The sequence below is a fragment of the Oncorhynchus gorbuscha genome, linkage group LG02, assembly GCF_021184085.1.
Source record: "Oncorhynchus gorbuscha isolate QuinsamMale2020 ecotype Even-year linkage group LG02, OgorEven_v1.0, whole genome shotgun sequence".
Lineage (NCBI taxonomy): Eukaryota > Metazoa > Chordata > Actinopteri > Salmoniformes > Salmonidae > Oncorhynchus > Oncorhynchus gorbuscha.
The window spans coordinates 96,035,363-96,059,382 of record NC_060174.1 but is presented as its reverse complement, the minus strand read 5'-3'; the positions used below and the strand labels follow the sequence as shown (position 1 = coordinate 96,059,382).

The 24,020-nt window shown below is 43.4% G+C and overlaps 1 protein-coding gene across 2 annotated transcripts in view; it reads right to left on the bottom strand.

Moving 5' to 3' along the window:
* LOC124013740 (follistatin-related protein 4-like) overlaps positions 1 to 24,020 on the bottom strand; it is a 293,669-nt gene that overhangs the window by 128,837 nt on the left and 140,812 nt on the right. For both annotated transcript variants that reach the window (XM_046328219.1, XM_046328228.1), the window contains exon 4: positions 22,777 to 23,019. In XM_046328219.1, coding sequence (XP_046184175.1) covers positions 22,777 to 23,019 — 243 coding nt within the window. The remainder of the gene's footprint in view (positions 1 to 22,776; positions 23,020 to 24,020) is intronic.

Sequence of the window (24,020 nt, the reverse complement as noted above, 5' to 3'; positions counted from 1 at the left end):
GGGAACCAGTCGCAGCCTGTGTCGGGAATACACCAGTTTATTGATTGCATACATCGTTTAGCAGGTGTTTTAGCGTTGCACTGAAATGCTTGTGTTACTAAACTCAGCAAAAAACAAACAGTGGAACGGTCGTTAAGACACTAACAGCTTACAGACGGTAGGCAATTAAGGTCACTGTTATGAAAACTTAGGACACTAAAGAGGCCTTTCTACTGCATCTGAAAAACACCAAAAGAAAGATGCCCAGGGTCCCTGCTCATCTGCATGAAAGTGCCTTAGGCATGCTGCAAGGAGGCAAGAGGACTGCAGATGTGGCCAGGGAAATAAATTGCAATGTCCGTACTGTGAGACGCCTAAGACAGCGCTACAGGGAGACAGGACGGACAGCTGATCGTCCTCACAGTGGCAGACCATGTGTAACAACACCTGCCCAGGATTGGTACATCTGAACATCACACCTGCGGGATAGGTACAGGATGGCAACAACAATTGCCCGAGTTACACCAGGAACGCACAATCCCTCCATCAGTGCTCAGACTGTCCACAATAGGCTGAGAGAGGCTGAACTGAGGGCTTGTAGGCCTGTTGTAAGGTAGGTCCTCACCAGACTTCACCGGCAACAATGTCGCCTATGGGCACAAACCCACCGTCGCTGGACCAGACAGGACTGGCAAAAAGTGCTCTTCTCTGACGAGTCGTGTTTTTTGTCTCACCAGGGGTGATGATCGGATTCGCGTTTATCGTCGAAGGAATGAGCGTTACACCGAGGCCTGTACTCTGGAGGGGGACTGATTTGGAGGTGGAGCGTCCGTCATGGTCTGGGGCGGTGTGTCACAGCATCATCAGACTGAGCTTGTTGTCATTGCAGGCAATCTCAACGCTGTGCGTTACAGAGAAGACATCCTCCTCCCTCATGTGGTAGCCTTCCTGCAGGCTCATCCTGACATGACCCTCCAGCATGGCAATGCCACCAGCCATACTGCTCGTTCTGTGCATGAGTTCCTGCAAGACAGGAATGTTAGTGTTCTGCCATGGCCACCGAAATCCCGGATCGCAATCCCATTGAGCACGTCTGGGACCGGTTGGATCGGAGGGTGAGGGCTAGAGCCATTCCCCCCAGAAATGTCAGGGAACTTGCAGGTGCCTTGGTGGAAGAGTGTGGTAACATCTCACAGCAAGAACTGGCAAATCATGTGCAGTCCATGAGGAGGAGATGCACTGCAGTACTTAATGCAGCTGGTGGCCACACCAGATACTGACTGTTACTTTTAATTTTTGACCCCCCCCCTTTGTTCAGGGACACATTATTAAATTTCTGTTAGTCACATGTCTGTGGAACTTGTTCAGTTAATTTCTCAGTTGTTGAATCTTATGTTCATACAAATATTTACACAAAAAAATAAATGCAGTTGACAGTGAGAGGACGTTTATTTATTTTTTGCTGAATTTAGTTTTTAACAATGCAGTCAAATGTCAAACAGCTAATATGTAAAGAAAAATACAAAAAAAGGCAAGAAATCAAGAACAGTGTGCGACGAATCCAATTAACAACCCAAATGGCACTGTAACAGTATCAAACTGCAAGCTATACATACAGTGCCTTCGGAAAGTATTCAGGCTCTTTTACTTTTTCCACATTTTGTTACGTTACAGCGTTATTCTAATAGATTATATCGTCAATCTACACAAAGTACTCCATAATGACAAAGCGAAAACAGGTTTTTAGGAATGTTTGCAAATGTATCAAAGAACAGAAATACCTTACATAAGTATTCAGACCCTTAGAGATGTTTCCATCTAAGCAGCACTCCACCAATAAGGCCTTTATAGTAGAGTGGCCAGACGTAAGCCACCCCTCAGTAAAAAGCACATGACAGCCCACTTGAACTTTGCCAAAAGGCCCCTAATGGACTCTCAGACCATGTGGAACAAGATTCTCTGATCTGATTAAACCAAGATTGAACTATTTGGACTGAATGCCAAACGTCACGTCCGGAGGAACCTGGCACCATCCCTACGGTGGTGGCAGCATCATGCCGTGGGGATGTTTTTCAGTGCCAAGGACTGGGAGACTAGTCAGGATCAAGGGAAAGATGAACAGAGCAAAGTATAGAGAGATCATTGATGAAAACCTGCTCCAGAGCGCTCAGGACCTCAGACTGGGGTACACAGCCAAGACAACACAGGAGTGGCTTCGGGACACGTCTCTGAATGTCCTTGAGTGGCCCAGCCAGAGCCTGGACTTTAACCCAATCGAACACCTCTGGAGAGACCTGAAAATAGCTGTGCAGTGATGCTCCCCATCCAACCTGACAGAGCTGGAGAGGATCTGCAGAGAAGAATGAGAGAAACTACAAAAAATACAGGTGTTCCAAGCATGTAGCGTCCTAGACTCGAAGTCTGCCAAAGGTGCTTCAACAAAGTATTTAGTAAAGGGTATGAATACTTATGTAAATGTGATATTTGCTAAAATAAATAAAAAACATGTTTTTGCTTTGTCATTATGAGGTATTGGTGTAGATTGATGAGAAAAAAAGTGTTTTAATCAACTTTAGAATAAGGCTGTAACGTAACAATGTCACACCCTGATCTTAGTGTTCTTTGTTTGCCTTGTTATTTTGGTCAGGTCAGGGTGTGACATGGGTGATGTATGTGTTTTGACTTGTCTAGGGGTTTTGTATGTTTGTGGGGCTGTTTTCTTTCTAGGTGGTTTATGTAAGTCTATGGTTGCCTAGATTGGTTCTCACTTAGAGGCAGGTGCTTATCGTTGTCTCTGATTGGGAACCATATTTAGGCAGCCATGTTCTTTGGGTATTTTGTGGGTGATTGTTTCCTGTGTCTGTGTTTGTGCCACACGGCCAGGTCACTTTGATATTTTGTATTTGTGTTCATGTTCAGTTTTCCCTATTAAAACATGGACACCTACCACGCTGCATATTGGTCCGATCCTTGTTTCACCTCTTCAGAGGAAGAGGAGGAAATCTGCCGTGACGAACAAAATGTGGAAAAAGTCAAGGGGTCTGAATACTTTCTGAATGCACTGTGTGTACACCGGGGGAATTTACACAAGCTAAACTAAAACTGACATGTACAGCAAAATATATGTATATAATATGTATATCAAAAATCCAGTATATAAATAAATATACAGTGTGTATAAACAGTAGCCCATAGGGCTCTAGTCAAAAGTAGTGCACTATAAAGGAAACACAATGTCATTTGGGATCCAGCCCGGGTCTGGTGTGAACAGTATGTTGGCTGACTGCCTCATGGCCACCGAGAGGGGTTTTAGTATACGATGTGTCAAACAGGAAGATGGCACAATGGTCCATAAAAGCAGGGTCTGATAGCCTTAAAAGCACCATGCACAGTAAAGCTGTCCCAACTTGTCCCTACTGAGCCAAAACACTACAACGCCACAGCACGGCCATTTTGTCTAAACGGTAACCGTGGGCGTGTTTTGTTCTCCATCTGTGCCGGCATTCGCAGTGGAGGAAGTTAAAAGATCTGGGCTAGGACCAGGGCGTTGGCAGGCAGGGACCGCTGGGCTGTAATGGCTCTGTAGTCAAACTGTCTGTGAATGTTCACCAGCTCACCAGCATGTACAGCGACCAGAAGACCTTTCTATTTTCATAGGTGCGAGTGGTATGTATAATACAGGGGACTAATGGAGGAGCTGGGGACATTTCTATCCGGGACAGGGCATCCATTTCCACACAGCAAATACTACTTTCACATAATGAATCTGTGGGGAGGAATAAACTTAATATAGGTGAGCACGTGACCGTGAGGACGGGTAGGGGGACGTGTTCATGAGAGAACTGAGAAGGATGGGGATTGTTAGAAGGGTTGTTAATAACAAAACTGTAACACATGAAGTGTTGTCAAGGGGGAACTGGGGCATGGCCACATCTCATCTGGCTGGCAAAACACTCAACAGCACAGCCCTGAATAAGAAGAAGAAGGAATGATAGTTTCTCAGGAAGTTATATGTGCCCTGCACAACTTTACAATAGAAGTGGCACAGTTTAGGCCCTGTTCCCACTACAAAATATGAAGGAGAGACTGAGGAGCGGTGTGGCGAAAGAGAATTCTATAGTTGGTTAGGTTAGCCCCAAGAAAACAATTTCCCACCCATCACCACACAATGTTACAAACGAAAAACATCTATGTGTATGATCATTTGACATGTTTTAGGTGATGATGATGGGCTTCCATACTTTTACCTGGCTCAGTGCAGCCGGCAGTTACTGGGACAATTTCAGAATGTATCAAGCTGTTACTGCAATTTCAGGTAAAAACACAAAAAAAATCTCAAATATTAGGGAAATGTCTATACATTTCGACTGTTTCAAAAACATTGCTCTGCTATTACCATTTTTACTGTAGAGCTGCTGGCTCAACGAGACTATTCTGTTTACACTACCCTGCTTCAAGGGTTGCAACTGTCAGGCAGGTGTCATGCGCTACCTCCGTAGGTAGTGGTCGAGACGTAGCAAGTACGCAAGTTTACATTCGAGTAATAGGTGTTGCCAACTGTATTTTTACGAAAAGTCTAGTAAGTGTGAAGAGGCTCTTTTGACCAAGGTCCATAATGCAATACTTTTTCTGATCAAAAGAAATATAGGAAATATAGGAAATATAGTTAATATAGGTGAAATTATAGGTGTCAGAGGAAGGCCCTAAAAATAGACTATTCTCTCTGCTACCCTGGTCATAGACTATTCTCTCTGCTACCCTAGTCATAGACTATTCTCTCTGCTACCGCACAGCAAGTGGTAACGGAGCACCAAGTCTAGGTCATAACAGCTTCTACCCCCAAGCCATAAGACTCTTGAACAGCTAATCAGAGGGCTACCTAGACCCTTCTTTTACGCTGCTGCTACTCTCTGTTTATAATCTATGCATAGTCACTTTAACTCTACCTACATGTACATATCACCTCAATTACCTCGACTAACTGGTGCCCCCGCACATTGACTCTGTACCGGTACCTCCTGTATACAGCCTCGCTTGTTATTTTACTGCTTCTGTTAATTTATTTGTGACGTGGATGGTGTGTGTGTGACGTGGATGGTGTATGTGAGACGTGGATGGTGTATGTGAGACGTGGATGGTGTATGTGAGACGTGGATGGTGTATGTGAGACGTGGATGGCGTATGTGAGACGTGGATGGCGTATGTGAGACGTGGATGGTGTATGTGAGACGTGGATGGTGTATGTGAGACGTGGATGGCGTATATGTGACGTGGATGGTGTATGTGAGACGTGGATGGTGTATGTGAGACGTGGATGGTGTATGTGAGACGTGGATGGTGTATGAGAGACGTGGATGGTGTATGTGAGACGTGGATGGTGTATGTGAGACGTGGATGGTGTATGTGAGACGTGGATGGTGTATGTGTGACGTGGATGGTGTATGTGTGACGTGGATGGTGTATGTATGCCGTTTAGAGGGTGAATGGGCAAGACAAAATACTGAAGTGCCTTTGAATGGGGTTTGGTAGTAGGTCCCAGGCGCACCGGTTTGTGTCAAGAATTGCACCGCTGCTAGGTTTTTCACACAACAGTTTCCTGAGTATAGCGAGATTGGTCCACCACCCAAAGGACATCCAGCCAACTTCAATAGTATGAAGTTTTGTAACTTAATGTTTTGTATACTCAGTCTATTCCATTTCAGTACAAAATAATGCTCAACATGGTTTAATATGACATTAAAACAATGACATTGTTGGAAGTAGGAAAACTACAGACAGAACAGGTCCAGCTTGTGTGTATAACTTAGAAGCAACTCATACTTAGAATAATGAGAGTAAAACAATTTGATGTAGCTGTAAAATGACATGACAGTGCAGTGGTGCACAGTATTCAGCATCATGTACATTACTGGCTTGTGTACAGAGTCAGGAGCATTTCAGACCTCCGCTTCACACTGTGAAGCCGGGTGGCCCTGCAAGCGGTTGGCTGAGGTCTGCAGGGCGTGAACTGTGCCTGAAACTGATCGACTCCTCCAAAACCAAAGTGTTTTTGTAACTGAGCTAATGGCTTTAGACTCAAGGGGTCAAAGATCAGCAAGCAATAAGACAGACACTTAAGAAAAGAGTCCACACAGTAGGCACAGGGCACAGTGAAAAGCAGTTTTGATAGCTAATGCAATAACCACAGCCAGACATCAAACCAAGCAGACCGATAAGAGACCAGAGAGCAGTCAAATGCTGAGAGAAGAAAAACAGAAGAGGAGGACAAGTGAACTTCCATCCATCGCTGTTGCTCTAATTTGTCCGACGTGTGACGTGTCCGATTGATCATTATCAAGAATCGCGAGGAGCGGCAATGGCCCCTCAATTGCTTGTTTCTGAACTCGGTCTGACCCAGGTAGAGTCATTTTTAAACGCAATCTACAGGCTGGGGCCTCATCCCAAAAAACACCCTATTCCCTAGTGCAATACTTTTGACCGTGGTCAATGTAAGGAGAATGGTAGGGAAGGAAGGAAGGGAAGGAGGAAGGGTAGGCAGAAGGGAAGGAAGGAAGGGTAGGGAGAAGGGAAGGAGGAAGGGTAGGGAGAAGGGTAGGCATAAGGGAAGGAGGAAGGGTAGGGAGAAGGGAAGGAGGAAGGGTAGGGAGAAGGGTAGGCATAAGGGAAGGAGGAAGGGTAGGGAGAAGGGTAGGATGAAGGGTAGAAGGAAGGGAAGGAGGAAGGGTAGGGAGAAGGGTAGGAGGAAGGGTAGGGAGAAGGGTAGGCATAAAGGAAGGAGGAAGGGTAGGGAGAAGGGTAGGAGGAAGGGTAGGGAGAAGGGAATGAGGAAGGGTAGGCATAAGGGAAGGAGGAAGGGTAGGGAGAAGGGTAGGATGAAGGGTAGAAGGAAGGGAAGGAGGAAGGGTAGGCATAAGGGAAGGAGGAAGGGTAGGGAGAAGGGTAGGATGAAGGGTAGAAGGAAGGGTAGGGAGAAGGGTAGGAATAAGGGACGGAGGAAGGGTAGGGAGAAGGGTAGGATGAAGGGTAGAAGGAAGGGAAGGAGGAAGGGTAGGCATAAGGGAAGGAAGACGGGTAGGGAGAAGGGTAGATTGAAGGGTAGAAGGAAGGGAAGGAGGAAGGGTAGGCAGAAGGGAAGGAGGAAGGGTAGGCAAAAGGGAAGGAGGAAGGGTAGGGAGAAGGGTAGGCATAAGGGAAGGAGGAAGGGTAGGGAGAAGGGTAGGATGAAGGGTAGAAGGAAGGGAAGGAGGAAGGGTAGGCAGAAGGGTAGGAGGAAGGGTAGGGAGAAGGGAAGGAGGAAGGGTAGGGAGAAGGGAAGGAGGAAGGGTAGGGAGAAGGGTAGGCATAAGGGAAGGAGGAAGGGTAGGGAGAAGGGTAGGATGAAGGGTAGAAGGAAGGGAAGGAGGAAGGGTAGGCATAAGAGAAGGAGGAAGGGTAGGGAGAAGGGTAGGATGAAGTGTAGAAGGAAGGGAAGGAGGAAGGGTAGGCAGAAGGGAAGGAGGAAGGGTAGGCAGAAGGGAAGGAGGAAGGGTAGGGAGAAGGGTAGGATGAAGGGTAGAAGGAAGGGTAGGGAGAAGGGTAGGAATAAGGGACGGAGGAAGGGTAGGGAGAAGGGTAGGATGAAGGGTAGAAGGAAGGGAAGGAGGAAGGGTAGGCATAAGGGAAGGAAGACGGGTAGGGAGAAGGGTAGATTGAAGGGTAGAAGGAAGGGAAGGAGGAAGGGTAGGCAGAAGGGAAGGAGGAAGGGTAGGCAGAAGGGAAGGAGGAAGGGTAGGGAGAAGGGTAGGCATAAGGGAAGGAGGAAGGGTAGGGAGAAGGGTAGGATGAAGGGTAGAAGGAAGGGAAGGAGGAAGGGTAGGCAGAAGGGTAGGAGGAAGGGTAGGGAGAAGGGAAGGAGGAAGGGTAGGGAGAAGGGTAGGCATAAGGGAAGGAGGAAGGGTAGGGAGAAGGGTAGGATGAAGGGTAGAAGGAAGGGAAGGAGGAAGGGTAGGCATAAGAGAAGGAGGAAGGGTAGGGAGAAGGGTAGGATGAAGTGTAGAAGGAAGGGAAGGAGGAAGGGTAGGCAGAAGGGAAGGAGGAAGGGTAGGCAGAAGGGAAGGAGGAAGGGTAGGGAGAAGGGTAGGAAAAGGGTAGAGAGAAGGGTAGGGAGAAGGGTAGGAATAAGGGACGGAGGAAGGGTAGGGAGAAGGGTAGGATGAAGGGTAGAAGGAAGGGAAGGAGGAAGGGTAGGCATAAGGGAAGGAAGACGGGTAGGGAGAAGGGTAGATTGAAGGGTAGAAGGAAGGGAAGGAGGAAGGGTAGGCAGAAGGGAAGGAGGAAGGGTAGGCAGAAGGGAAGGAGGAAGGGTAGGGAGAAGGGTAGGCATAAGGGAAGGAGGAAGGGTAGGGAGAAGGGTAGGATGAAGGGTAGAAGGAAGGGAAGGAGGAAGGGTAGGCAGAAGGGTAGGAGGAAGGGTAGGAGAAGGGAAGGAGGAAGGGTAGGGAGAAGGGTAGGCATAAGGGAAGGAGGAAGGGTAGGGAGAAGGGTAGGATGAAGGGTAGAAGGAAGGGAAGGAGGAAGGGTAGGCATAAGAGAAGGAGGAAGGGTAGGGAGAAGGGTAGGATGAAGTGTAGAAGGAAGGGAAGGAGGAAGGGTAGGCAGAAGGGAAGGAGGAAGGGTAGGCAGAAGGGAAGGAGGAAGGGTAGGGAGAAGGGTAGGAAAAGGGTAGAGAGAAGGGTAGGGGGAAGGGTAGAAGGAAGGGAAGGAGGAAGGGTAGGCAGAAGGGAAGGAGGAAGGGTAGGGAGAAGGGTAGGATTAAGGGTAGAAGGAAGGGAAGGAGGAAGGGTAGGCAGAAGGGAAGTAGGAAGGGTAGGGAGAAGGGTAGGAAAAGGGTAGGGAGAAGGGTAGGATGAAGGGTAGAAGGAAGGGAAGGAGGAAGGGTAGGCAGAAGGGAAGGATGAAGGGTAGGGAGAAGGGTAGGCATAAGGGAAGGAGGAAGGGTAGGGAGAAGGGTAGGATGAAGGGTGGGAGAAGGGTAGGAAAAAGGGTAGGAGGAAGGGTAGGAGGTAGGGTAGGGTGAAGGGTATGGAGAAGGGTAGGATGTAGGGTAGGAGGTAGGGTAGGGAGAAGGGTAAGGAGAAGGGGACCATTTAGGACACCTGCTGGTGAGTTGTAACTTCACCCCGTCTGTGTTGGAAGATGGGGGCGTTGGATTGGGCTGGCTGAATGGGAAGAAGAAATTGGTCGGTCAGCCTGGCTGCTTCACAGACCTCCCGCTGTGCTGCAGGCTGCAGCAGAACAGGCTGTGCTTTGTTGTGGTCCATCATTCAGGAGATGAAAGCTATTCAAATAATCAGCCATGTTAGTTCTGTTAGCTCTGTTTGTATTGTTTTAGCGAGCGTTGTTTTAATTAAAGGGGGTCGGGAAATGGGCCTGACCCGGGATGTTGTTCAGAAGTAAAAACAAGGGCAAACAAAGTTGTTCTCTTGTTTGTATTTATTTCCAATCAAGCAATGGAGTTGTACTCTGGGGTAGTTTGCTGACCAGTTCTTGTGTGGATGATCTGTGTGTCTGAGTGTGCTGTGCATGTACATTTGTGTTTGCGTGTGTTCAAGGATGTACAGTATGCCACCTGAATGTGGCATACTGGTGAGATGTGAGGTGACTGGTGATTTATTGTATTCCCATCAACTACACTCCCTGTTGAAACACTAAAGTAACGTCACCACAAAATACGACAAAAGCCTGAGCCAGGATTCCATAGGCATTTCGAGAGCACCCCACAATCATATCTCCAGCTTGTCACAGGCCAATGGCCAAGAGCCAAAGGCTTACATCAATACTATTGAGTGGATGGCAGGCTGCAATCTCTTCCTATTGGCTTCAAAATGATTGGTTGACAAAGGGGTTGAAAGAGTATTTCTGTGTGGGGGAAACAGGAATAAGGTGTTGAGGGGGAGAAGCCTTAAGTACTTTCCTATACGTCCTCCTCCACCTTGTATCCATCCATAAGGAAAGCGATAGTAAAACATGGGTTTTGTACAGTTTTCTGTAGATATGAGACTGTTATGCCAATCCCCTTCACCCTGTCTCATTTTGTCCAGAATACTTAACCATTTAAAATGGTTCTTAGAGGACAGCTGGTTTTCAGTCATCATTTGATAGAATAATCTTTTTTTTGCTCTGAATCCTTCAATCTCGTACTGATTCTTTTGCAGTTTTAGAAAAATCAACACTTTAGTCTATTTCTGCGTGCTTTTGTACGGTTGATAATGGTGGTGACAGTCTTATAAATACCAGTTGATGTCATAATGCTGTATTAAAGTTAGACTCCATCCTATTTATAGTACATAACAGATATAGGATTTCAATTTGATCACCCTTTTGCAGTGCAGCAAATGTAAAACTAGTTGTATATTTGAGGTTTTAAAAGGCTTCTGAAGTTTGTCATTTCCATCTTGAAAATGAAGACTTGATATTCCCTCACGAAAAGTGCATCAACAACTACAAAAATGTCCATTCATTACAATCCACGTAATGATTCACATTTCATGTTGCTACAGAATTATTTTTCTACTGTAGAAAACTGGCTTCAAATGAATATCCTACATCTGTACCTAATCCTTGCATTTTCAGCAGACTCTATAATGTTCCACCCCACCGCTCTTCGCACAGGAAGGTAAACAAATACGTCTTCACTGACATTTAAGCATTACTACTTATGTGAGCCTCTTCCGTCGCTGGCTTGCACTGAAACGGTAATCAAGTGTAATGTTGCGATTGAACACCTGCCTAATTTGAATGAAGCATGCATGGCAGTGTCTGCCGGGGAACTCTGGCACTCGGATGTGAGATGACAGAACATTTCTGCATGTTCACTTCTCCTCTCTAACTACCTGGACCCAGCTTCACCTGACACCATTGTAAACCATGTACTGTACTCCGCTACTTGCTTCTATTGATAGAAGCATAAGGCCGATAATTACTGTGTTTTACTGTCCCGGTCAAAATGGGAAATGATCTTTAGAGGAGTAGAGACGCGTAGGGGCATTGCCTCCTCAGCCAGTCATGCAGGCGTTATTGTAGACAGTAAGGACTCAATGGATACTGTTCACGGATCTTCAAGAGGAAATTATTTTTCACCAGGTAGACAGCAAGACACAGCCTTCCCCATCCCAGACCAAGCAATGAAAAGCAGGAAACATTATCAACAGGGAAACAGTCAGTAAATATTAGATGTAGTGCTGCCTACTGGCTGTTACATTGTTCAGTGTGATGTGTAACAACAAGACACAGCCTTCACTGTCCCAGTATCGACAGTGAAACAGGAGTTTAACATTAGAGTACTACTACTGTTATATTGTTCAGTGTGATGTGTAACAACAAGACACAGCCTTCACTGTCCCAGTATCGACAGTGAAACAGGAGTTTAACATTAGAGTACTACTACTGTTATATTGTTCAGTGTGATGTGTAACAACAAGACACAACCTTCACTGTCCCAGTATCGACAGTGAAACAGGAGTTTAACATTAGAGTACTACTACTGTTATATTGTTCAGTGTGATGTGTAACAACAAGACACAACCTTCACTGTCCCTGTATCGACAGTGAAACAGAGGAGTTTAACATTAGAGTACTACTACTGTTATATTGTTCAGTGTGATGTGTAACAACAAGACACAACCTTCACTGTCCCAGTATCGACAGTGAAACAGGAGTTTAACATTAGAGTACTACTACTGTTATATTGTTCAGTGTGATGTGTAACAACAAGACACAACCTTCACTGTCCCAGTATCGACAGTGAAACAGAGGAGTTTAACATTAGAGTACTACTACTGTTATATTGTTCAGTGTGATGTGTAACAACAAGACACAACCTTCACTGTCCCAGTATCGACAGTGAAACAGAGGAGTTTAACATTAGAGTACTCCTACTGTTACATTGTTCAGTGTGATGTGTAACAACAAGACACAACCTTCACTGTCCCAGTATCGACAGTCAAACAGGAGTTTAACATTAGAGTACTCCTACTGTTACATTGTTCAGTGTGATGTGTAACAACAAGACACAGCCTTCACTGTCCCAGTATCGACAGTGAAACAGAGGAGTTTAACATTAGAGTACTACTACTGTTATATTGTTCAGTGTGATGTGTAACAACAAGACACAACCTTCACTGTCCCAGTATCGACAGTGAAACAGAGGAGTTTAACATTAGAGTACTACTACTGTTATATTGTTCAGTGTGATGTGTAACAACAAGACACAACCTTCACTGTCCCAGTATCGACAGTGAAACAGAGGAGTTTAACATTAGAGTACTACTACTGTTACATTGTTCAGTGTGATGTGTAACAACAAGACACAACCTTCACTGTCCCAGTATCGACAGTGAAACAGGAGTTTAACATTAGAGTACTACTACTGTTATATTGTTCAGTGTGATGTGTAACAACAAGACACAGCCTTCACTGTCCCTGTATCGACAGTGAAACAGAGGAGTTTAACATTAGAGTACTACTACTGTTACATTGTTCAGTGTGATGTGTAACAACAAGACACAACCTTCACTGTCCCAGTATCGACAGTGAAACAGAGGAGTTTAACATTAGAGTACTCCTACTGTTACATTGTTCAGTGTGATGTGTAACAACAAGACACAACCTTCACTGTCCCAGTATCGACAGTGAAACAGGAGTTTAACATTAGAGTACTCCTACTGTTACATTGTTCAGTGTGATGTGTAACAACAAGACACAACCTTCACTGTCCCTGTATCGACAGTGAAACAGGAGTTTAACATTAGAGTACTACTACTGTTATATTGTTCAGTGTGATGTGTAACAACAAGACACAGCCTTCACTGTCCCAGTATCGACAGTGAAACAGAGGAGTTTAACATTAGAGTACTACTACTGTTACATTGTTCAGTGTGATGTGTAACAACAAGACACAGCCTTCACTGTCCCTGTATCGACAGTGAAACAGAGGAGTTTAACATTAGAGTACTCCTACTGTTATATTGTTCAGTGTGATGTGTAACAACAAGACACAACCTTCACTGTCCCAGTATCGACAGTGAAACAGGAGTTTAACATTAGAGTACTACTACTGTTATATTGTTCAGTGTGATGTGTAACAACAAGACACAGCCTTCACTGTCCCAGTATCGACAGTGAAACAGGAGTTTAACATTAGAGTACTACTACTGTTATATTGTTCAGTGTGATGTGTAACAACAAGACACAGCCTTCACTGTCCCAGTATCGACAGTGAAACAGGAGTTTAACATTAGAGTACTACTACTGTTACATTGTTCAGTGTGATGTGTAACAACAAGACACAGCCTTCACTGTCCCAGTATCGACAGTGAAACAGAGGAGTTTAACATTAGAGTACTACTACTGTTACATTGTTCAGTGTGATGTGTAACAACAAGACACAACCTTCACTGTCCCAGTATCGACAGTGAAACAGAGGAGTTTAACATTAGAGTACTCCTACTGTTATATTGTTCAGTGTGATGTGTAACAACAAGACACAGCCTTCACTGTCCCTGTATCGACAGTGAAACAGAGGAGTTTAACATTAGAGTACTCCTACTGTTATATTGTTCAGTGTGATGTGTAACAACAAGACACAGCCTTCACTGTCCCAGTATCGACCGTGAAACAGGAGTTTAACATTAGAGTACTACTACTGTTATATTGTTCAGTGTGATGTGTAACAACAAGACACAGCCTTCACTGTCCCAGTATCGACAGTGAAACAGGAGTTTAACATTAGAGTACTACTACTGTTACATTGTTCAGTGTGATGTGTAACAACAAGACACAGCCTTCACTGTCCCAGTATCGACAGTGAAACAGAGGAGTTTAACATTAGAGTACTACTACTGTTACATTGTTCAGTGTGATGTGTAACAACAAGACACAACCTTCACTGTCCCAGTATCGACAGTGAAACAGAGGAGTTTAACATTAGAGTACTACTACTGTTACATTGTTCAGTGTGATGTGTAACAACAAGACACAACCTTCACTGTCCCAGTATCGACAGTGAAACAGGAGTTTAACATTAGAGTACTACTACTGTTATATTGTTCAGTGTGATGTGTAACAACAAGACACAGCCTTCACTGTCCCTGTATCGACAGTGAAACAGAGGAGTTTAACATTAGAGTACTACTACTGTTACATTGTTCAGTGTGATGTGTAACAACAAGACACAACCTTCACTGTCCCAGTATCGACAGTGAAACAGAGGAGTTTAACATTAGAGTACTCCTACTGTTACATTGTTCAGTGTGATGTGTAACAACAAGACACAACCTTCACTGTCCCAGTATCGACAGTGAAACAGGAGTTTAACATTAGAGTACTCCTACTGTTACATTGTTCAGTGTGATGTGTAACAACAAGACACAACCTTCACTGTCCCTGTATCGACAGTGAAACAGGAGTTTAACATTAGAGTACTACTACTGTTATATTGTTCAGTGTGATGTGTAACAACAAGACACAGCCTTCACTGTCCCAGTATCGACAGTGAAACAGAGGAGTTTAACATTAGAGTACTACTACTGTTACATTGTTCAGTGTGATGTGTAACAACAAGACACAGCCTTCACTGTCCCTGTATCGACAGTGAAACAGAGGAGTCCCACTGTTATCAGATGTGTAACAGTGAAACAGAGTGAAACAGGAGTTTAACATTAGAGTACTCCTACTGTTATATTGTTCAGTGTGATGTGTAACAACAAGACACAACCTTCACTGTCCCAGTATCGACAGTGAAACAGGAGTTTAACATTAGAGTACTACTACTGTTATATTGTTCAGTGTGATGTGTAACAACAAGACACAGCCTTCACTGTCCCAGTATCGACAGTGAAACAGGAGTTTAACATTAGAGTACTCCTACTGTTATATTGTTCAGTGTGATGTGTAACAACAAGACACAGCCTTCACTGTCCCAGTATCGACCGTGAAACAGGAGTTTAACATTAGAGTACTACTACTGTTATATTGTTCAGTGTGATGTGTAACAACAAGACACAGCCTTCACTGTCCCAGTATCGACAGTGAAACAGGAGTTTAACATTAGAGTACTACTACTGTTATATTGTTCAGTGTGATGTGTAACAACAAGACACAGCCTTCACTGTCCCAGTATCGACAGTGAAACAGAGGAGTTTAACATTAGAGTACTACTACTGTTACATTGTTCAGTGTGATGTGTAACAACAAGACACAGCCTTCACTGTCCCAGTATCGACAGTGAAACAGAGGAGTTTAACATTAGAGTACTACTACTGTTACATTGTTCAGTGTGATGTGTAACAACAAGACACAACCTTCACTGTCCCAGTATCGACAGTGAAACAGAGGAGTTTAACATTAGAGTACTACTACTGTTACATTGTTCAGTGTGATGTGTAACAACAAGACACAACCTTCACTGTCCCAGTATCGACAGTGAAACAGGAGTTTAACATTAGAGTACTACTACTGTTATATTGTTCAGTGTGATGTGTAACAACAAGACACAGCCTTCACTGTCCCTGTATCGACAGTGAAACAGAGGAGTTTAACATTAGAGTACTACTACTGTTACATTGTTCAGTGTGATGTGTAACAACAAGACACAACCTTCACTGTCCCAGTATCGACAGTGAAACAGGAGTTTAACATTAGAGTACTCCTACTGTTACATTGTTCAGTGTGATGTGTAACAACAAGACACAACCTTCACTGTCCCAGTATCGACAGTGAAACAGAGGAGTTTAACATTAGAGTACTACTACTGTTACATTGTTCAGTGTGATGTGTAACAACAAGACACAGCCTTCACTGTCCCAGTATCGACAGTGAAACAGAGGAGTTTAACATTAGAGTACTACTACTGTTACATTGTTCAGTGTGATGTGTAACAACAAGACACAACCTTCACTGTCCCTGTATCGACAGTGAAACAGAGGAGTTTAACATTAGAGTACTACTACTGTTACATTGTTCAGTGTGATGTGTAACAACAAGACACAGCCTTCACTGTCCCAGTATCGACAGTGAAACAGAGGAGTTTAACATTAGAGTACTCCTACTGTTACATTGTTCAGTGTGATGTGTAACAACAAGACACAACCTTCACTGTCCCAGTATCGACAGTGAAACAGGAGTTTAACATTAGAGTACTACTACTGTTACATTGTTCAGTGTGATGTGTAACAACAAGACACAGCCTTCACTGTCCCAGTATCGACAGTGAAACAGAGGAGTTTAACATTAGAGTACTACTACTGTTACATTGTTCAGTGTGATGTGTAACAACAAGACACAGCCTTCACTGTCCCAGTATCGACAGTGAAACAGAGGAGTTTAACATTAGAGTACTACTACTGTTACATTGTTCAGTGTGATGTGTAACAACAAGACACAGCCTTCACTGTCCCAGTATCGACAGTGAAACAGGAGTTTAACATTAGAGTACTCCTACTGTTACATTGTTCAGTGTGATGTGTAACAACAAGACACAGCCTTCACTGTCCCAGTATCGACAGTGAAACAGGAGTTTAACATTAGAGTACTCCTACTGTTATATTGTTCAGTGTGATGTGTAACAACAAGACACAGCCTTCACTGTCCCAGTATCGACAGTGAAACAGAGGAGTTTAACATTAGAGTACTACTACTGTTACATTGTTCAGTGTGATGTGTAACAACAAGACACAGCCTTCACTGTCCCAGTATCGACAGTGAAACAGAGGAGTTTAACATTAGAGTACTACTACTGTTACATTGTTCAGTGTGATGTGTAACAACAAGACACAGCCTTCACTGTCCCAGTATCAACAGTGAAACAGAGGAGTTTAACATTAGAGTACTCCTACTGTTACATTGTTCAGTGTGATGTGTAACAACAAGACACAACCTTCACTGTCCCAGTATCGACAGTGAAACAGGAGTTTAACATTAGAGTACTACTACTGTTACATTGTTCAGTGTGATGTGTAACAACAAGACACAGCCTTCACTGTCCCAGTATCGACAGTGAAACAGAGGAGTTTAACATTAGAGTACTACTACTGTTACATTGTTCAGTGTGATGTGTAACAACAAGACACAGCCTTCACTGTCCCAGTATCGACAGTGAAACAGAGGAGTTTAACATTAGAGTACTACTACTGTTACATTGTTCAGTGTGATGTGTAACAACAAGACACAACCTTCACTGTCCCTGTATCGACAGTGAAACAGGAGTTTAACATTAGAGTACTCCTACTGTTACATTGTTCAGTGTGATGTGTAACAACAAGACACAGCCTTCACTGTCCCAGTATCGACAGTGAAACAGGAGTTTAACATTAGAGTACTCCTACTGTTATATTGTTCAGTGTGATGTGTAACAACAAGACACAGCCTTCACTGTCCCAGTATCGACAGTGAAACAGAGGAGTTTAACATTAGAGTACTACTACTGTTACATTGTTCAGTGTGATGTGTAACAACAAGACACAACCTTCACTGTCCCTGTATCGACAGTGAAACAGAGGAGTTTAACATTAGAGTACTACTACTGTTACATTGTTCAGTGTGATGTGTAACAACAAGACACAGCCTTCACTGTCCCAGTATCGACAGTGAAACAGAGGAGTTTAACATTAGAGTACTCCTACTGTTACATTGTTCAGTGTGATGTGTAACAACAAGACACAACCTTCACTGTCCCAGTATCGACAGTGAAACAGGAGTTTAACATTAGAGTACTACTACTGTTACATTGTTCAGTGTGATGTGTAACAACAAGACACAGCCTTCACTGTCCCAGTATCGACAGTGAAACAGAGGAGTTTAACATTAGAGTACTACTACTGTTACATTGTTCAGTGTGATGTGTAACAACAAGACACAGCCTTCACTGTCCCAGTATCGACAGTGAAACAGAGGAGTTTAACATTAGAGTACTACTACTGTTACATTGTTCAGTGTGATGTGTAACAACAAGACACAACCTTCACTGTCCCTGTATCGACAGTGAAACAGGAGTTTAACATTAGAGTACTCCTACTGTTACATTGTTCAGTGTGATGTGTAACAACAAGACACAGCCTTCACTGTCCCAGTATCGACAGTGAAACAGAGGAGTTTAACATTAGAGTACTCCTACTGTTACATTGTTCAGTGTGATGTGTAACAACAAGACACAACCTTCACTGTCCCAGTATCGACAGTGAAACAGAGGAGTTTAACATTAGAGTACTACTACTGTTACATTGTTCAGTGTGATGTGTAACAACAAGACACAACCTTCACTGTCCCAGTATCGACAGTGAAACAGAGGAGTTTAACATTAGAGTACTACTACTGTTACATTGTTCAGTGTGATGTGTAACAACAAGACACAACCTTCACTGTCCCAGTATTGACAGTGAAACAGAGGAGTTTAACATTGGAGTACTCCTACTGTTATATTGTTCAGTGTGATGTGTAACAACAAGACACAACCTTCACTGTCCCAGTATCGACAGTGAAACAGAGGAGTTTAACATTAGAGTACTACTACTGTTACATTGTTCAGTGTGATGTGTAACAACAAGACACAACCTTCACTGTCCCAGTATCGACAGTGAAACAGGAGTTTAACATTAGAGTACTCCTACTGTTACATTGTTCAGTGTGATGTGTAACAACAAGACACAGCCTTCACTGTCCCAGTATCGACAGTGAAACAGGAGTTTAACATTAGAGTACTACTACTGTTACATTGTTCAGTGTGATGTGTAACAACAAGACACAGCCTTCACTGTCCCTGTATCGACAGTGAAACAGGAGTTTAACATTAGAGTACTACTACTGTTATATTGTTCAGTGTGATGTGTAACAACAAGACACAACCTTCACTGTCCCTGTATCGACAGTGAAACAGAGGAGTTTAACATTAGAGTACTACTACTGTTACATTGTTCAGTGTGATGTGTAACAACAAGACACCACCTTCACTGTCCCTGTATCGACAGTGAAACAGAGGAGTTTAACATTAGAATACTCCTACTGTTATATTGTTCAGTGTGATGTGTAACAACAAGACACAACCTTCACTGTCCCAGTATCGACAGTGAAACAGAGGAGTTTAACATTAGAGTACTACTACTGTTACATTGTTCAGTGTGATGTGTAACAACAAGACACAGCCTTCACTGTCCCTGTATCGACAGTGAAACAGGAGTTTAACATTAGAGTACTACTACTGTTATATTGTTCAGTGTGATGTGTAACAACAAGACACAGCCTTCACTGTCCCTGTATCGACAGTGAAACAGGAGTTTAACATTAGAGTACTACTGCTGTTATATTGTTCAGTGTGATGTGTAACAACAAGACACAACCTTCACTGTCCCTGTATCGACAGTGAAACAGGAGTTTAACATTAGAGTACTACTACTGTTACATTGTTCAGTGTGATGTATAACAACAAGACACAACCTTCACTGTCCCTGTATCGACAGTGAAACAGAGGAGTTTAACATTAGAGTACTACTACTGTTACATTGTTCAGTGTGATGTGTAACAACAAGACACAACCTTCACTGTCCCAGTATCGACAGTGAAACAGAGGAGTTTAACATTAGAGTACTACTACTGTTACATTGTTCAGTGTGATGTGTAACAACAAGACACAGCCTTCACTGTCCCTGTATCGACAGTGAAACAGGAGTTTAACATTAGAGTACTACTACTGTTATATTGTTCAGTGTGATGTGTAACAACAAGACACAGCCTTCACTGTCCCTGTATCGACAGTGAAACAGGAGTTTAACATTTGAGTACTACTGCTGTTATATTGTTCAGTGTGATGTGTAACAACAAGACACAACCTTCACTGTCCCTGTATCGACAGTGAAACAGGAGTTTAACATTAGAGTACTACTACTGTTACATTGTTCAGTGTGATGTATAACAACAAGACACAACCTTCACTGTCCCTGTATCGACAGTGAAACAGAGGAGTTTAACATTAGAGTACTACTACTGTTATATTGTTCAGTGTGATGTGTAACAACAAGACACAACCTTCACTGTCCCAGTATCGACAGTGAAACAGAGGAGTTTAACATTAGAGTACTACTACTGTTACATTGTTCAGTGTGATGTGTAACAACAAGACACAACCTTCACTGTCCCAGTATCGACAGTGAAACAGAGGAGTTTAACATTAGAGTACTACTACTGTTACATTGTTCAGTGTGATGTGTAACAACAAGACACAACCTTCACTGTCCCAGTATTGACAGTGAAACAGAGGAGTTTAACATTAGAGTACTCCTACTGTTATATTGTTCAGTGTGATGTGTAACAACAAGACACAACCTTCACTGTCCCAGTATCGACAGTGAAACAGAGGAGTTTAACATTAGAGTACTACTACTGTTACATTGTTCAGTGTGATGTGTAACAACAAGACACAACCTTCACTGTCCCAGTATCGACAGTGAAACAGGAGTTTAACATTAGAGTACTCCTACTGTTACATTGTTCAGTGTGATGTGTAACAACAAGACACAGCCTTCACTGTCCCAGTATCGACAGTGAAACAGGAGTTTAACATTAGAGTACTACTACTGTTACATTGTTCAGTGTGATGTGTAACAACAAGACACAGCCTTCACTGTCCCTGTATCGACAGTGAAACAGGAGTTTAACATTAGAGTACTACTACTGTTATATTGTTCAGTGTGATGTGTAACAACAAGACACAACCTTCACTGTCCCTGTATCGACAGTGAAACAGAGGAGTTTAACATTAGAGTACTACTACTGTTACATTGTTCAGTGTGATGTGTAACAACAAGACACCACCTTCACTGTCCCTGTATCGACAGTGAAACAGAGGAGTTTAACATTAGAGTACTCCTACTGTTATATTGTTCAGTGTGATGTGTAACAACAAGACACAGCCTTCACTGTCCCTGTATCGACAGTGAAACAGAGGAGTTTAACATTAGAGTACTACTACTGTTACATTGTTCAGTGTGATGTGTAACAACAAGACACAGCCTTCACTGTCCCTGTATCGACAGTGAAACAGGAGTTTAACATTAGAGTACTACTACTGTTATATTGTTCAGTGTGATGTGTAACAACAAGACACAGCCTTCACTGTCCCTGTATCGACAGTGAAACAGGAGTTTAACATTAGAGTACTACTGCTGTTATATTGTTCAGTGTGATGTGTAACAACAAGACACAACCTTCACTGTCCCTGTATCGACAGTGAAACAGGAGTTTAACATTAGAGTACTACTACTGTTACATTGTTCAGTGTGATGTATAACAACAAGACACAACCTTCACTGTCCCTGTATCGACAGTGAAACAGAGGAGTTTAACATTAGAGTACTACTACTGTTATATTGTTCAGTGTGATGTGTAACAACAAGACACAACCTTCACTGTCCCTGTATCGACAGTGAAACAGAGGAGTTTAACATTAGAGTACTACTACTGTTATATTGTTCAGTGTGATGTGTAACAACAAGACACAGCCTTCACTGTCCCAGTATCGACAGTGAAACAGAGGAGTTTAACATTAGAGTACTACTACTGTTACATTGTTCAGTGTGATGTGTAACAACAAGACACAACCTTCACTGTCCCAGTATCGACAGTGAAACAGAGGAGTTTAACATTAGAGTACTACTACTGTTATATTGTTCAGTGTGATGTGTAACAACAAGACACAGCCTTCACTGTCCCTGTATCGACAGTGAAACAGAGGAGTTTAACATTAGAGTACTACTACTGTTACATTGTTCAGTGTGATGTGTAACAACAAGACACAGCCTTCACTGTCCCTGTATCGACAGTGAAACAGAGGAGTTTAACATTAGAGTACTACTACTGTTATATTGTATTAGAGTGGACTTTTACCGACCAGTAGCTACATCCTGATGGCAGGAGGTTGAAGCAGTGACTGAGTGGGTGGTCTGCATTGTGGATAATAAGGCAGGATTTTTTTCCTGAATTGCACATTTGTTCCGGAGGGAATGGTCTGGGAGTCCAATGATAATCAATGCAGTATTTGTGATCTGTGGTAATTTGTTATGCAAGTTTGACAGAAAATATGTGCAGATGTTAGATATTGCTGGGATGCTTATGCCATCCTTTGAATTATATTTGAAAACTCAACATACATGTAAAGGACATTTCCTATATATAAGCCTGGCATTCGGCTTACATTATTCTAACATTGTTTAGTGGGCAATGTTCAGTTTCTTCAGTTTTAGGAACTGTCTCAATTCATTCATTGAAATGAATCCTAATACAATATAAATGCATATAGAAGCTGAATACAACCTCTTATAATGGAGACTGCATACGGTAAGAGACCAATCTGTGCAATGATATGGTTTCCAGGACAATAGCCTTGAGTGCCAGGACACAGACTACAAACGGATGAGGCACAAATCATTTCCCTCTTTCATTTATTTAATGCCCCATTTGTTTGACTCCATTTGTATTGAATGAAAGAATTACTTAGAAAAATAAAGTCTAGCCATCCGTCACTGTTTTTGTTGCTGTCTGTATTTTAAGAAGGAATTCTGTGTCCTCAACTGACATAATTAGCACAACTTCTAGAGAATGTTTTGTTTGTAACTCACAGTTGCAGTGTGTGGATTTAATTATCTCCCAGCTTCGGGTTTTAGAGTTCCTTTGATTCATTAAACAAAATGGTATCTTTTCAATTTGACTTGTTTGGTATCAGAACATCAACATGTTCAATAATAACAACATCAGTGTGTGGTGATGTGGTTCTACCTTTGAAGAAGCAGTCCTTGCTGTGCACCACGTAGATCCGTCTCTTCTGCAGGCAGGCGGTGCGGTACACCTCACAGTGGTTCTCGTAGAACCTGCCGTCGGAGCCGCACACCGGCACAAAGGTGGGCCGACACTTCTCCTGGCACACACACTCTGCCCGGCCCGTCACCTCCAGCAGCACACACTGGCGGCCCCTCCCACAGTATGTCCTCCTGCAGGGTCCTCCGTCTGACCCAGAGTGGACTGGAAGAAACAGAGAGAGAGAGAGAGAGAGAGAGGGAAGCCAGGATTTAGGTGGGAAGAAACACTGACGGAGACTGGAATAGACAGGACGAAAGCCAGGGTTTAAGCTGGTAGACTGCCAGTAGACTCTGAAAAACAACATGTACTGAGCAGCATCCTATCATACTAAGAAAACCCAGTATGAAAAATAGGAAGGATGGTTGGACAGGTTGTGTTGGAGGACAGAACATTAATCACTTTGAACACCTGTTGTGTGCGCCAAAATAAAGTGAATAAAATCACTGAAAATAACAGTGTTGTGATTTTCCATTCTGGTGCACTCATTAACACCTCCCTTTGAAAAAAGAACAATATATTCCACACACACACATACACACATTGCACCTTACTTCTCCTCACACATCCCTCCTAGCACCTGTCAGTCCCGGACCCCTCACCATGGAGGCCCTCTCACTCCCTGCTGATTGAATCTATTTGCACTTAAAGCAGGGCAAAAGCTGCTGAGGCTTGCAGTCACTCCACCTTGGATTGATCTTTCCCGGGCCCTGGGGCCTGGGAGGGATCGCTCTCCTGTTGGGATCTGAGCTGGGATTTATGAAGCCTGGTTTGGGAAAGAGCTGGGTTGGTGTTATGAGCTAGGCTGGGAGGAGAGAGGAGATAGAGCTGGGATTAGCAGCTAGGCTGCATCGAGAAAGGAATGCTGGGCTGGGGTTAGCGGCTAGGCTACGGCGCGAGAGGGATGCTGGGCTGGGCTTAGCGGCTAGGCTGCGGCGAGACAGGCATGCTGGACTGGGGTTAGCGGCTAAGCTACCTTTCTTGGAGGAGAGGCAGGGGATCTCAACCTCTGCGATGAAGCATCATGGGCAGGTGGGGAATTATTGTCCAGGAATGTACTATATTGGGTATCTGATTGGCATCACTCAGCATAATATTTCATTCAGAATTATTCAGCATAATACATCATTGTTTGATGCTCTAGAGGGTCATCTTTTAATTCCCTT